Genomic DNA, 16,187 nt, shown 5'->3' with positions numbered 1-16,187 from the left:
CTCTAGAAAACATTTTCAGATTCAAGGAAACGAGAAACAGTTCTTTCTAGATTTTCAGTAGTCAATAAATTTCTAAACAACAAAAAGTGCAACATCCCTCTAACAGTTCCTCTTCTAAACGATAATTAACTAACATCGAAAGAAGGGAGACCAATTGAAAAACGAACAGTTGGGGAGAGAGAAGGGGATAGGACATGCGCATATCCTATGAGCTCCACCACATGTTCACCTCTTTTTGCCTCCTTCCGCCCCGTCTTATTCACAGTCCATTTGGGTTAGGGGCAAATTAATTGGGATGAAAGGAAGAGTAGGAATTCTCAGAGAGATAGAATGGAAATGAAAACAGTAATTAGTACAATGAAACAGTAGTGGAAACAGAAACAGATTACTGCTAACTAGAGATCATGGCGAACCGAGAGACGCAGAAAAATCGGAGGAATGAACAAAAAATGTTGCTTGTTCACTTGACTAATCTCCTTGAACACTTTCCCGAACATTTACCAACACTTAACACATTTCTCTGTCACTCTCTCTAACTCTCTCGCTTCTAACACTTTTGGTCCCGCCCGCATTGCCTAATAATGACAGATTAGCCAGCTGGTAGGAAGGAGAAGAGGGTGAGAGACTTAGATGTGAGGAGATAATCTATTCTGACATGATGTACTTGAAATAGTGTATGGCCCAGCTATGTACTAACCAATTACTTTTGGGGCGTTTGGGTTGCTTCACTTTTACTGGGGACACTCATTAAGGGGGGTTTAGGGGGAGTTTTTGAAAATTTAATGGGGAAAAAATTCATTAAAGATTGTCAAAGAATCAAAATAAATGGCACAGAAATAACGTCAAATATGAAATATGAAGCAGGTAATAAGACAATTTTAGCCCGGCTCGTGACAAGTTACAAAAAACTGGTAGCGCCAACGTATTTAGTGCATAAGCGTTTTTGTTGCATAACAATTGGCATTAAAGAAGAAAAAGCACCTTACTATAATTGGAACAACAAGAAAAAGGAACGAAAATTCTTCGAATTAGCAGCATCATTTTTTAGTCACAACTGATACTGACAATCTGAAACAGAACATTCAAAATTAGAAAAATTGAAGAGAAAGACTGAGCAATATCGTTGAATCGAAACTAAAATTAAAAGTAAATGCTCTGAAATAGACTTATGTCCAATTTCAAACTTTAAAAGGTTAATTAACGAGGAAAATAATGAAATACTAATTTCTTTTTTCTAAAAGAAAAATGATTTACAATCCACGAATTTCAATTTTTTGAAAATATCTGGAAATTTTCAACTATTCCGTAATGAATCAGGAGAAAACTCTTCCAAAATGTGATAATATCGTAACAGTATTAATGGTTATAGAAGTTCATTTAAACTCAGCAACAGAAACAGGAAATTACAGAAGAAAATAATTAAATTGTAAGTTTTCTGTTGCGGAAACCACATGAATATTCTCAGGTCTACATGGACGCTGATATGATATTGAAACGGCTACGTAGAATACCAGTTAAACTCTACTCTTACTTTTATAACTGACAATTTACATTCTGTGACCTTTTGAACTGATTTGCCTGAAATTCGTAATAATCCTTTAAATGTTTTCCACTTTTCGAAATTCGGTTGACATATCAACGTAATAAAAATTGACTTGAAACCGTGAAGGGTGATGTTATCTTCACAAGTAACTCTCTTTGCATAATAAAATTTTCTGAATAACTGGAACAACATATCATGAATTTTAGACAGATTTCTATAGTACTCAGTTAAATGGTTCGAATATCTTATCAAAGAATCTTTTGAAATTATAATATCGAAGATATTAGAGTAACTTTTGAAACAAACAAAAATTTTACTGTATTCGGAAGTAAATAATACCGTAAACCCGATTTTTGTAATGGTGAGAATGTGGAATGTGAAAAAAGATAAGGAAACCATTCACAGAAAAACAATAACCTTATTCTATCAACTTCACAGGTACCAAAAAATGAGAAATGTATCCGAATTAATTATTTTGATTGGATTTTTAACTAACAACATTTGGAATTCAGAATTAAAAATATAAACAAAAGGAGCAGTTCCAATTTTTGTTTTTCCGGCAAACAGTGACTATTTTGGTACCTGTCAAAATTTTTATAACATTAGTGAAACCGATTTTGCCATGTCTCAGATTTTTTTAATACGGTTTTGGAAAAGTGATAAGAAAATCAGGGAATCAATTTATCTAATGTGCAAAATGTTTGGAATTCTTAAAATTTCAAATGAAGATAATTATTTATGAATTATATGAATGTCGTCCGAATTATCAGAATTCCATAAAAATAATTTTTCGATGAATTGAGAAAATTGATTCCAGTGGTACTAATCATTTCCTCAATTATAATAGACAAAATGAAATCGAAAATAATTGAGAAATACATTCTTTCAAGGCCTGGCCCGGCCCAAAAACCCGACTACAAAATTAACCACATTTTTTCCAAAATTTTTCCGATTTTCTTTTAATTCTGAATCATAGTCGAAAATTTGACTTTTTCGCAACAAAAATGGGAAAAAATTAAAAAAAAAAAAAGGAAAATAGTCTGAATTTAAGCCCCAATTATCCACTGTTTTTTCAAGTTTTGAACTATGAAGTTTTGATATATCTTTACTGAACAGAAAACTAAGTAAAACATTCCAAAATTGTTCTGAATTGAAAGTAACGTGGAAAAATTGAGAGAACGAAAAAGTTCTGTGTCTCCTTCCAAAGAAGACAAGAAACACTAGAAGATCCTAATTAGATTATTCATGGTCGACTGCACTTTTTGCTCTTTTGAGCACCAAAAAAAGAGAAAAGGAGGACACAAAAAACGGACTCAAAAAAAGAAGGGCTAATTTGAAATTCTATCCGTTCGAGTTTTTGAAAGAATAAAATGAGCACAAGAAATGTTTAAAAGGGGAATACTAGTTTGAAGAAACATACATAGAGAGGGTAGAGAAGCAAAGCAATAATAATGAATAAATGCAAATTTCAATGGTGGTCCCCCTCTCCCCATTGAAAAGTGCTCTTTGAAGGGAACATGAAGAGCTTTGGAGCAGCTTTTCGACATGCTCACAGAGCTCTCCCCGTCCTTTTCTGTCTATGTCTCTTTATAGGGAAGTAATGCTTTTGGTTTTCACGTCAAGATCGATAAGTAGACGTTGTTGTCTCTCTCTCTCTTTTGCTAGTGTACGGGAAGGAGGAAGAGAAAGGGGAGGACCTTTGGGAGGTGTTGAATAGGAGGGAGAAGAAGTTTTGGAAGATTATTGGGGGAAATGGTGGGGAAAAGAGGGAAATTTTCAAACAAATCGGTTACTTGAAATTGTGAAAAGTTATGGTGTTAAGGTGATCATTGATACGGAAATAAGATTCTCGAAAATACTACACAGAATTTTTTAGCACACAGTTCAAAAATTTAAACTTTTCGCCCATTCCAGTGTAACTAGCTGAAACACAGCTTTTTTTCTGTTTCACCAGGTTTATTTTAGGTTTTGGAATTTACCTATCTTAATTTTGACAAAAGAGAATTTGAGCGAACACTTTCAAACAAATCGGTTACTTGAAATTGTGAAAAGTTTTTTTTAGGTGACCATTAATGTTAGTCTCCAAATATTGCAGAATTTTTTAGCACACAGATCGAAAACACCAACTTTTTGTAGATTTCAGCCTAACACGGTTTTTTTCTGCTTCATCAGGTTTATTTTGAGTTTTGGAATTCACCAAATCTTACTCTTCGTAAAAATGGAATACATTGAATTAATGTTTTTCAATTAGGATTTTTAAAGTTATAAAAAAATAGAGTTCCGATCCGAAAACTTTATAAGAGATTCGAAGGCTAGGTTTAAATTTCCAATTTACTCCAATACAAAAATTTGTTGATATTATCAAATTAAACTTTTTACATTTTTTACAGTTTCTTAAAGATGTGAAGTTTTGCGGTTTGAATTCATTCATCAATAAAAAATCAGTACTTTCAAAAAATTGGCAGCACTTTTTTATCACTCCACCCAGTGTAGCGTTTTTTCCGTCAATTATTAAAATAGGTGACTGAAACACAGTTTTTTCACTGTTTCACAATTTCTTTGGAAAGTTTCAGTATTTACTCAATTTTACTTATTTGTTGAAATTGTCAGAATTAACAACAAAAAATTAGAAATTTTTCAAAGAACTCACATGCATATTTATCTGATTCAAATAGTTCATGAAGTCGATACCATTATTGGAGAAGCGGTAAAAGAGCGATCTTGCTTTTAAAAAATATTGAACTGAAATGCCAGTACTGTCGTTTCCAATTGAAAATGAGAACGAGTAATATTTCGTTTCCCGATGTGAATGATTACGGTAATTTGTATGTCAAAATCCTGGTATCTTATTCTGTAGTTATCGTCTTTATGTCTAGGCAATATCTGATTTGAAATGTCACTTATTTGCCACAAATAATGTCTAATCAGTGGGAAGTTACAGCTGGATGAGTTTTTTTTTTAAGTTTTTAATAAAATTTGTTAACTACAAAAATAGAGCTCCAGCTTTAATCCGCAGGGCCGACCAGTATCAACACTATTGCACACCGAAAGCATTTCACGATTAGATGGAATTGAAACAAATGATGTTTTCACCGAAATAGTAGCGAAATTGTCAGGATCAATCGAAAATAATATTTGATACTGTTTTCTGTTTTCGATAAAACAGTATTGTCGAAATAAAAAGTGTTATCATGTAAAACTTTGACCCAAAATTGGTACTTAACCTGCCGTTTTAATGCAATGAGACTGGAATAAACATATTTGTGTAGCTGGTGCGAACATCTCTCACTTGCTCTTTCCTTTTCTATTTTGTGGGCGTGGCATAAAATTAAAATCTTATGTTGCACGTCCGCAAACACCCAAGTATCAGTTTGACATTACCCATTGAAAATGTTTTCTGTTATTCAAAAACGGGAAGTGAAAAAGTTACGGCAATTGTCATGAGGAGATTGATCTCAACTGGAAAATCAACAATTTTTCATGGGTTTTTGAAACATAACTTTTATCAAATATCTTTCTCATTACATTTTGCAGTCTGCCTTTTTTTAGCTGTAATGAGGAAGAAATTTGAAAAGAGTTCTGTTTCTAAGACTCATGAAAATGGTAGCATTTCCAGTTGACCTCAATACAAGTTTTGAATGAATTTCCTTCGACATGGCAAATAATAATTGAACTACCTTTTTCACTTCACGCTTCCGAATAACAGAAAATGTTGCCTTGTGCTCAAATTTAGCTTCCACAAAAATTGATTGTTTTCACTGCTCCTTTTTTTCTTATTTTAGCCCTGTAGTTAATAGATTAGTGTATACAAGGCCTGTGTAAGAAAATTAGTCCAAATCGGGATTTCTACGGTTTCGGGAGAATTATACGTTTTGCTCCATAATTCGGTATGATGTTCCCAGTTTTTCAACTTCTTTTATTTTTACAAGAAAGAAACTTGATTAGGGTTTTTTCAGTTTCATTTCTTGAATAAGTTTCCAGTGCATGGTGGTTATTCCAGTGATAGGCTTTTTTTAAATCCTGATCAATCTGCGAGGAACTATATTTCTGTATTAGATAAACAGAAGTTGTCTCTATTACATTTTCCAAGTCACTGAGAATTTCTGGATGTTAAGAAATTGTAAAGTTAGGTAGAAGTTTTTGAGAAGAGTAGACCAAATGTTAGATTCCAAAATTAAAGACAGAATCTTTCAAATTATCAATTCCCATTACTTTCGCCATTTCATAAACCTCGTTTCTGTGATTATTTATAGTTATCCTTAATTCTTTATCTGCGCATTTAACGGTAATAAATCACAGTAAATTACAATGAGAAGTGTTAAGTAGTTATAGAAAGTACCAAACGGCAACAAATTCCATGATTACGTTATTCATCAACTTTTACAGTTTCAGTATTGTTTAAAAATAGCTCAGATCTTTTCTTATCGTTTGTCCTTATTTTTATTCCAAAAGAAGAACAAATTTATGGAATCTATAAGATGACACCGATTAAAGAATTATCAGAAACCTCTCAACAACTTATTGAAACTGAAAACATACTAAAACCAACAAGATAAAAGTATAAGTGTCACCAAAACATATACTAGACACATCTGTCGTTTGTTACTCAAAACGGGGGAGAGAAGACAAAAGGACATTCTCGGAAAATAGTTATAAATCAAAAAGACACTATAGGAAATGTATACAAGTGGTGGTCCCCGGGGAACAGAAGATGACGGGGTGTTGCTCTTTTCTTGCTCTTTGGCGGGAAGACAAATTTTTGGATTTGTATAGAATGGGATGGGTAGATTGTGAGATTAGAGAAGTTGGAGGTGAAAACGAACTTCTATGAGTTTGATAGTGACAAAAATAGACACAGTTTCGGACACTTCTCTTCAAATTGTTGACAACTGTCTGTGTGGTATGTGAGCGATTTAATGTGAAATAAAGAAGCGACAATCCGGATTGATCACTTCATTAACCTAGTAGTTTACTGAAACAGTGGGATCATATTTGGTATCGCGATCAACTTTTTGTGTTTCAAATTAAGCATTTTTATGCTAGAAAAAATCAAGAATATTTCTAGTCTCGTGATAGTCTGAAAAGTAATGTTGCAGTTTACTGGTTAACGAGAATTCTAAAAAAATGTCTGAAAATTGGAGAAGAGTGGCATGTCTCAGCGATGTCTAAATTCAATGAGATTGTAAGAGTGGCAGCAGATATAAATATCCGTGATATAATGTGAAGAAAATTTATGTTAATGATATAATAGTAATTTGGAACAGAAATTTCCATGAACTGCTAGTTTGATTAATTTTGTCTTCAATTTACAAAACACAACATTCGGTGCTCGTTTGAAAATATTTCTAATAAATGCTCGCAATTTATTGGGATCCATACAGTAAATTGGTGGAATCTACTCCCTGTATATATCTTTCCCGTTAAAATCTCTTCTCAGTGAGTCAAATCGAATGTTTCCCAATTTAAACGATCTAAATATCTTACCCTCAGTTCCCATAATTTCTAATCATCTCCCCCGGTCTAAATGAAATGTTTCATCTTACTTTTTTCAAATTTATCGTGTCAGTAACTTGCTCTTTCGTTTTAATAAATAAATCTGACTACATAAGGATAGAACACTGAAAATCCTAAAAGATCAGTTTATTTTCTCATGTCTTTAAAACTGAAATTTTTTTCAGGGACCAGTTGTCTCTTCATTGAGCAATATTTTTCACTGATTTATTATTTTGTAAACATTTGAATTTTCAAAACCTGTCTGCTTTTACCCAACATTGTCATTCCATTCACTTGATTTATTCAACATCTCTTCGCAACAGAAACATTTTCACCGTTTTGCGCTGAACTTAACAAATCTAGTTTCATGTTTTCCGTTCTTGAATTTCTTGTTCTGAAACTGTTGCCTCGTTATCAGTCACTAAAATTTTTACCGTTTTATCGCGTTTATGAATACAGTGGGAATTATTTATCTTGTTCTCTCAACATTGTAACCTTTCCTAGTCTTTTTTTTTTGAGGATTGTATCACTTCTTTGCAACCGTATTCATTTGTAGCAGAGATGCACGGAAGTCTTCCCTCTTCCGTGAAATTTAATTCACTTCCGTTTTCTGTCTTTCCCTTTTTCAAAATTGTCTTTTGTGCAAATGGGCGTGGCCGCCGCAAGCGGGTGGGCCGAGAGTTCCTTGCACAGAAAAATTTGAATTCATAATAACGTTAATCTTTCGTTTCAAGAAATTCATACATTCGAAAAACAATAACGAGATTATGGATTGTTCTTGAAAAATCTGATTTTGTCATTGAAGATGTACTAAAATCCTAAAAGATCAGTATATTTTCTCATGTCTTTGAAACTGGAAATGTTTTTTGTTCTGGTGACAGTAAGCATTGAGTAATCTTTTTTTTTAATTAAAATTATTTCGTAAACCTCTGAATTATTTATAGAGATTGATGTTTTTGCTTATCTCATCAAGCATTGTTTTTTATTCATTTCATTTATTCATCACCTCTTCGCAACAGGAAATTTTTAACCGATTTGTGCTGAACTGAACATATCTAGAGTGTCCTGTTTTCTGTTCGCAAATCCAACTACCAAGGATTTCATTCAAGGTCTATCGGATTTCTTTTCCTGGAACTTTCGCCTAATTGAAATGCGTAAATACATCAGTCACTAAAACTTGTACTGTTTTATCACGCTTTTAACTATAGTTTGAGTTATTTATCTTGTTCCCATATGTTTTTTTATATGTGCCATTCCTTTGCGACCTTATAAATTTGTAGCAGAGATGCACGAAAGCCTTCCGTCTTCTGTGAAGTTTACTTCACTTCCGTTTTCCGTCTTCGGTATTTTCAGAATTGTGTTCCGTGCAAATGGGCGTGGCTATCGCAAACGGGTGGGGCGAGAGTCCCTTGCACAACAAATTAATTCATAAAAAAGTGACACTTTTTCAAGAAACTCATGCGATTTTTCACAATTGGGAAATCTTCAAATTTGGCAAGTTGATCCAAATGAAGGAACATTCAACTTCCGCGAGTTTATACAGAACATTAATAAAAATGTTGTGAGACGGTATGTTATGGTGGAACAAATCAAATTATGTCATTTTAAAGATTCAAGTGATACAACAGAAACTGAAAATTTCTGTTTCACATTGTTGATTTTGCAATACCCATTAATTTAAATTGTTCGTCTGAACGTTGTGACTTTTGTGGCTTTGGTGACTTGGAATAATGGAAAACTGGGATGACTATAAAATATGGATCAGGTCGAAACAAAAATTCTTGTTTTTCTTGTGTACTTGAAACAGTAGCATATTTTATTCCAGCTCATTGTTTTCAGTGTGTCTTCTCTCTTCAGCCTGATACTATTTTATTGTCGAATGCGAAAAAAAACTGGAACGTACCAGATTTAACTAAAAGACTCGTTATTTTAAAGCCAAAGGGGCTCAGTTTAGAAATTTTGATCAGTTGTGATTTGGGTAGGTTCTGATGTGAGTCATTTTTGATTTACAGTGAGGCTAACCTATTTTAGAAAGAGATCCATTAAAATGCCTAATGGAAACAGAAAATCATTTATGAAAACAACTGTGAACAACAATAATTGATGAGAAAAAAGAGAGCTCTAAAAATTATTGTGAAAGCAGTTGTAGTTTTACATAGCTCATTTTGATAATTGTCTGGTCTTAATCAGGGTTGGGAAATTCCGGGCCGACTGAATAATTTTTCTCGACCCGGCCCGGTTCCTGTAGAAATTTGAAGTTTTTTGAAAAAATCTTGAATTTTTTTTGATTTTTTTTGCAAAAAAAGTGGATTTTTCGATTGTGTTTCAGAACATCGGTGAAAGCCTTAGCGTACGAGAAATTTTGAAAATTTTGACTTTTTTAAAATGAAAATTTTGCAGAAATTTGTGAAAAAATTATGCACATTTTTTGAATCCGGGCCGGAAGAATTTTTTGTCAGACCGGCCCGGCCCGGAATTCCCCAACCCTGGTCTTAATAGAAATGTTTTTTCCATTATATTCAGTTTTTAAATTACTTCAATAAATATGACCGTGGGTTAAATGTTTTAGATTGCTCTAGATTCTGTTTCAGATTCCTTACTTTTTGGCCTCTCTAGGTTTTCTCCTACTAACACATCCGTTTTTAAAAGAAATTCTATACAAAATGACAAGAATCGAAAAAGGGGGAGAAAAGAAGAATCGGGGCAAAAACGGTTAACAGGAAGAAGAATGAAAACACAAAATTATTGTGTTGATAGAGGAGAAAAGGATTGGGTCAGAGGGAGAAGAGACCAGGGTGATCTACCGTCAGTTTTATGCAGAAAGGGATTTTGAAAATGTTTGGAAAAAATGTTTAGGGCCTGAGGGATAACATGAAATTGAATTTCTAGAAAAATCCCATGCCTTAACACATCCGAAAAACAGTAACTGTATGTAAATTTAACATTGCTATGATAATTACCTGGTGCACACTTTTGTATTATTAGCGTGTACAAGAAACGATTCAAAGGTGTCATAAGATTTCTTTACCTTGTGGAACAGAGGAGAAAGTGTTGGAAACCATACAATGTTCTTTTCTGACGGCTTGGTGATACCGAGCTTATGAAACTTCTTGAACATTGATGAATCTGGCCACGATTAACTATATAACCAATTTTTATGTTTATCAAAAAAAAATCACTAGTCTGAAACTGAATAAAAACTTTACTGTTCAGATGATGGCTTACAATGTTATTTGACAGAAATCGCGATTTCAGTGCAATTCTGTGTCCCATTTTCTTATTTTAAATCACTAATTGAGCAGAAATACTGTCTCAAAGTTGACATACGTTTTTCCTAAAATATGTTGTAATCAATGGAGTTTGATTTTCCCTTTAGTTTCCAATCTTCAAAATAATAGTAGGATATTTCTCCCTGTGCAACCGTTTCAAAAGCAGACGAAGTGAAAACCTTCAAGAGTTCAGATCGTTTAGAAATGCGTGCTCGTCAGCTAGAGTAGCTTTCATTGGAGTGTGAATTGAAGTGACTAGAATATTCAAGAATGGACTTACAATTAAAGTTTATTTCTATATGATGGTTTCGGAAAAAACGTGATTTCCCTCGAATCATTTACCGGAAAAAATGTATTTGTTTCGGTAAAAGAATCGAGGGAAACTACTTTTGTTTTCCAGCAGTGAATAGCAATATTACAGACGCATCACCCAAGTTCACAAAACTCCCGTTTCATGGATTTTTCGAAACCGTTTATAAATTTTTTCCCAGTACTTCTTTTATGTTGTTCTGTCTGCTATCTACAAGTTTTTTAAAAAATTTCCTCACGAAATTCTGAATGAGTTTCAAAAATTTCATGAATAAACAGGGAGTGATTATAACGGTACTAAGTGCTTCGGCCGATTTCAGTTTCCAAGTCACAATATATATTTTTCCGTGTTCATAGTTTAGTTGATCGCCTTAATAACATTTCAAATTCGAAATAGCTCACTTTCTGCATCTGATGTACCCCATCATCATTCGTAAAGTGTTCGTATTCCTCCTCCGGTGGGTTATCGTAGTGTGATTCGTAGGAGTAAGAGTATGATGATCCTCGGGCACTTGTTGGTCCTGCCAGTGACTCCGTCAGGTATGAGGTTGCCATTCTGCAAAAAAGTATGGAACATCGGAATATGGGAAGAAAAAGTGGAATAGTTTATTTTAGATGTGAAACAGTGAGAACGTTGAATCGTGAAAAAAAAAGTATCAAAATTTGTAATGAACTAAAAATTTTACCGTTTCAGAGACGTGATAGATAAAATGAGATTGTACAGTCACAGTTGATGAATTACGACGATAAAGTATTATAAGATTTTTTCAACTGTTACAAGTCAATAACTTTGAGAAATTTCAAATAAACTGAGTTATTGATCATCCCGTCTGGTGATAATTACAGATTCAAAAACCTGTCTTTGTCTAGTGATTGATGGTAACGTCTTTCTAGGCGAAAGAAAGTTTTGGTGTTAAAATGTGTTTTGTTTCCGTACTTTCATTACTGAAAACGTGGACAACTTTGGTAAAATCTAGAGCTCAAATGGAGAATCTCAAAATTATGAGGTCTATCTTCCAAATAGCAACTTCTCGTTGGAGTACCGTAAAACTTTTAAAAGAAACAAATGGAGAAACAATTTCCAAAATTTCGTGAAAATTGAGTTTAGATTTCTCGTCATTCTCCGGTGCTAGTATAACAGTAACTAGAAATTCCTGCCCACTTTCAGTACTACTCGAAACCGTACATTTATATGGTTGTTTCAAAATATCCATTTATAAGTACGAATTCGTATTATATTCATTGTGTCCCAATTAACATGTATTTTTAATTAGGAAAAAAGTGAACAGAAAAGTCACCCTACCCGTCTGAGGTTCAGAAGAATGACCTCCTATTGTACCCGAATACAAACTCCTGTAGTCATTAATTTTCAGAAACATGAAAAATTTTGGATAATTCTAACAGGAAAAAAATATGACTTGCCGTTTCAGAAGGTTCACAAGGGTACACAGGAATTATAATACAGTCGGTAGCACATGCGTTTTTTTGGACCCCAGAACTTGAAATTATATCCACGCAGAAGATGTCATTAATTAAATGTTAACTCTAGAAAAACTTTACATTGTCAAAACAGGGTCGTCCGTTTAGGTAGGCCGTCAAAAAATCCAGCATGTCTTCTCAAAAAATGAACTCAGCTGTCTAGAAACCCCCCTGGCCCGCCATGTAATTTTGACTCTGCCAATACCCTAAACAAAAACCCGCTGACGGCTGTTGAATACGGTTGAACTGTAGGAAACATTAAAAATTGTTCCGCAATAGAAATAATACGTACAAACATTTTGAGAAGGGATCTGCTGAAACGGGAAAACTCTAGGAGTATACTGTAGAAACAATTCAGTTTTTAAACTGAATTCTGACCTAAACATGATTAGTTATACACGGGTGCCGAATGCAGATCATTTCGTTCAGAACTTTTCTGTGTTAAAGTTACCATTGAAACAGTATATTTCAGTCACAGTAAGTCTGTGCTTTGCAAACTTATGGTACGTATTCAGACTAGCATTGGGAATTTTTTGAGTTTGTGGTGTTTTAAGATACATCCAGTATGAAATAAGTCAAAAACTGATGTAAATTCAGAAAAAATCAAACTAGAGGAACAACAAAATTCTAGGTAAGAGAATGGACGACATCAAGAAGGAAAAATGTAGATAATTCAGTGGAGAGTGTTGAGAACAGAGGAATCTCTATAAATGCTAGCTTGAAACAGTGAAAACTTGGACTCTGACTTTCTTTTATCAGTTACTTTCGGAAAAAGATACAGAAAAATGTTGGATTTACACAAACTCCAAACTAATATACTTAAGTAGTTTTAGTTGATACTGTAGTGTTGGATCAGAAAAAAATGGACGGTGAGGGAGGATCTACCGCAACGTTTTGAAATCCAGAAACGCGCGTTTTCATTTTAACAATTGGCAAACATACATTAGGATGATGTAATCGGTTTCTAGAATACGAACAAGCAAATGGTTAATGTCTGAAACGGTACGTTTTTTTCTAAATTGGCACGGAAGTTTCGTTAGATGATGGAAAAAGCATAGGAATAATTTTTGGCGAAAATCCTGTGAACTTGAGAAATCATGTCGAAAAAGTGAAAAATCGAAAACTAGAAAAAGGGAGAAAGCTAGAGAATTTCCCATTAAAACATTCTAACTCAAGTCCAAACTTCTAATTTTTGGTAAAAATAAATCTCACTATCAGTGGACCAATGGTCTTAAACTTGAACTGTAAAACCTTACCTATAAACTGAAACTGCAAAATTTTATCCAACTTCAGACGAAAAAAATTATAATCCCTGTTGCACCTTTTCTACTTCGGATAATTTTTTTCCGTACCAATTACACAAATATTCCAGTTATTGCAGTCTTTCCATTCATTTCTAATCTTATTAAACCATTTTCTAGTACATAATAAGCACAACACAAGATTACCATCATTTAGTTCTGAACTTTTCTAGCTTGAAGTTACAATCGAAACAGTACGTATCTGTCAAATGTTTTTTTTCTGATTCTCGAAATTTTCAAGAGTGAGGTACTTCAATTACATAGCTTTAGTTGAATGGTCGATTCACTTTATTCGAAAATGATTACATCATGAACTTCAAAACCGAATTAGGCTCAAAATATAAAATTAAAGGAACGCGAAAGTTTTGGGTAGGAAAATAAAAGAAATCCATAACAAACTAAGTACGAATTGTGTATGAGCACTTTCAATTACTCTCGGAAAACAATCCTGTAAATTATTTGATGTACATAGGGTTTTATTCATATACTCTAAGCTCATACTGTAGTTTTAAACCAGAAGAAAACACTGAAATGAAAGGAAAATTTGCTGTTTTTTTAAGTTTTTCTATGAAGCTCTTTTATGAATTAGTTCTAAAATGCAAAAAAACATATATGCCAAATCTGAAACGGCAATTTTTCTTCAAATTTGGTACTGAACTTTGGTTCTATGCCGATAGACCGATAGACTATTGTGAAAGAAACTTGGAAGCTTGAGAAAACAGTGAAACCTACACTTTCATACCGAACATTTCAAGATCCCACTCGTTCTTTTTCTAGCTTTGCTCATTCTTCCTACGCAATTACACAAAATAAAACTACCTAGGTGTAGATATTCATCAAAATCTTCGAAACTCCTTTGAGAAAAACAAGAGCACTGAGAAAGAGAAACAAAAAAAACTCCCCGATCAGAAGACAGAGGAAACGAGTAGTCTTTCTGAGGTTTTTGATGAATGGTCAACATATAGGAATTGGAAAAGGTGGAACAAACGAAAATGGTAATAACACGGCCAAACTAACCTAATGAAACCAATGAACATTTAGAAAGTTACAAAATTCCACAGTTTCACCTAATCAATTTCAGTACATATTTTTGGTAAAGTTAAATTTGGCTCAAACAAATTCTCACCAATAACAAAGATCCCAGAAAGAAGCTAGTGTTAAAGTTCTAATAGTTTCTTTCTCTACTATATTCCAGACTTGCAAGATTCCGGGCCGGCCCGCCGGCCCGGCCCGGATTTGAATTTTTGAATTTTTTTCACTACAATTTTTTGACCAAAAATTTATTCTCTCAAAATTTTTCATATTTTTCCTCAAGTATATTTTTCAAACACCTTCGAAACCTACAAAAAATTGTTTTTAAGAAATATTTTTCAAAAAAAAATCAGGAAATTTTCGAAAAAAAATTTGAATTTTTTCAGTACTGAACTTCCGGGCCGTAGAAATTTTCATTCCGGCCCGGCCCGGCCCGTTGCAAGTCTGCTATATTCATTTACGTTAAGGTGGCAAACCTCATTTAACCCTTTCCCCTTCATCTCACATTACCTTTATTCCGAGGTTTAGGAAAACTTACCAATATTGGAATAATCTGCTGCCTGATGTACAGATTCCAAAATCTCAATCGCTTCTTATCGTTGCACCTAGTTGGTTGTCGTCGTCACTGAATCTAATCATTGATTCCGTCGTGGTCGATTTATATGAAAACAAGTCGAATTGGTTAGAGTTAAAAAGAAAGAAAAAATACAGTTTTCTGAGACAGTTTTTTTTTAAATTCTGATATATTCTAGACCGGGAGGATTCAAACCCGCGTCTACCGTGAGTAAACCCACAGCCCGGATAAGTATAGACCTCACGCAGCGTAACTGACCGTGTCTAACCGGAACCGACACAGATAAGAATGATGGGGGAAGTTAATAGAAAAATTACCATTTTTTGATACTTGAATTTTTGATATATTCTAGATCGGGAGGATTTAACTTACGTTATATCTGTCTCCTTCTGTTCTGTGGACCCATCGTTGTGTTGCGGCTGTGTCCAGTTCTGGGTCGTTGTAGTGGTTGGTCGTGGCTGGAAACTTATCAATCATTTCGAATAAAAGAGTCGAAGAAAGAGGTATTTATGAAGAAAACTGTCAAAGAATAGGAAAATAAAGAAGGGGAAAAAGTATTATGCCAATGAAAGCAAACCTAAACAGATCTCATAATAGGCCGGGACGGGAGGAGAATGACAGAATACTGGTCTACTAGCAGTTGCACACAAGGGGGCGGGGCTTAATTGCACCTTCCGGTCAGATTTCTCATAGATATAGGTAAGCAGATGGTAATATGCGAAGAGAAATGACCCGGACAATAGTTTTTAAACTAAGTTCTGACCTAAAGATGTGATTAGCTATCGACTGCATCTGATGTAATGCCTCAAGGTACATATCATTTCGTTCAGAACTTTTCAGTCTTAAAGTTACCACTGGAACAGTATATTTATGTCACATTTTTTGCTTTGCAAACTTTATATTTACAATCAATGCAATCCATCCATTCAATTCCAACCTAATTCCAACCGCTCCCCTATTTATACAGTCAAATATTTTATTCCAACACTCAGTTTTACAGGACAAATACAACGTCAAGTGGATTTGACCATTAGGAGGGAAATTGCATTCTAGTTCATTTCAAAGTGAATGAATGAACTAGATTGAATTGATCTGGATTGATGGGAGAGCAAAATCACGAACAGGAGAGAAAGACATGCTTTGGGAGGTGGGATAAGTAGGTAAATTATAGAAATGACGGTTACAAG

General features: G+C 33.9%; 1 protein-coding gene across 1 annotated transcript; it reads right to left on the bottom strand.

Moving 5' to 3' along the window:
* Window positions 1-10,965: 10,965 nt before the first annotated feature.
* GCK72_012566 (uncharacterized protein) lies at window positions 10,966-11,169 on the bottom strand (the record flags this gene model as incomplete). The annotated part of the gene is made up of 1 exon (XM_053729211.1): window positions 10,966-11,169. One exon carries the CDS (start codon window positions 11,167-11,169, stop codon window positions 10,966-10,968), a length of 204 nt encoding a protein of 67 aa, XP_053583983.1.
* Between the last annotated feature and the right edge of the window lie 5,018 nt (window positions 11,170-16,187).

This window comes from Caenorhabditis remanei, chromosome IV, assembly GCF_010183535.1.
Source record: "Caenorhabditis remanei strain PX506 chromosome IV, whole genome shotgun sequence".
Taxonomy (NCBI): domain Eukaryota; kingdom Metazoa; phylum Nematoda; class Chromadorea; order Rhabditida; family Rhabditidae; genus Caenorhabditis; species Caenorhabditis remanei.
This window is presented reverse-complemented; position numbering and strand designations above follow the sequence as displayed.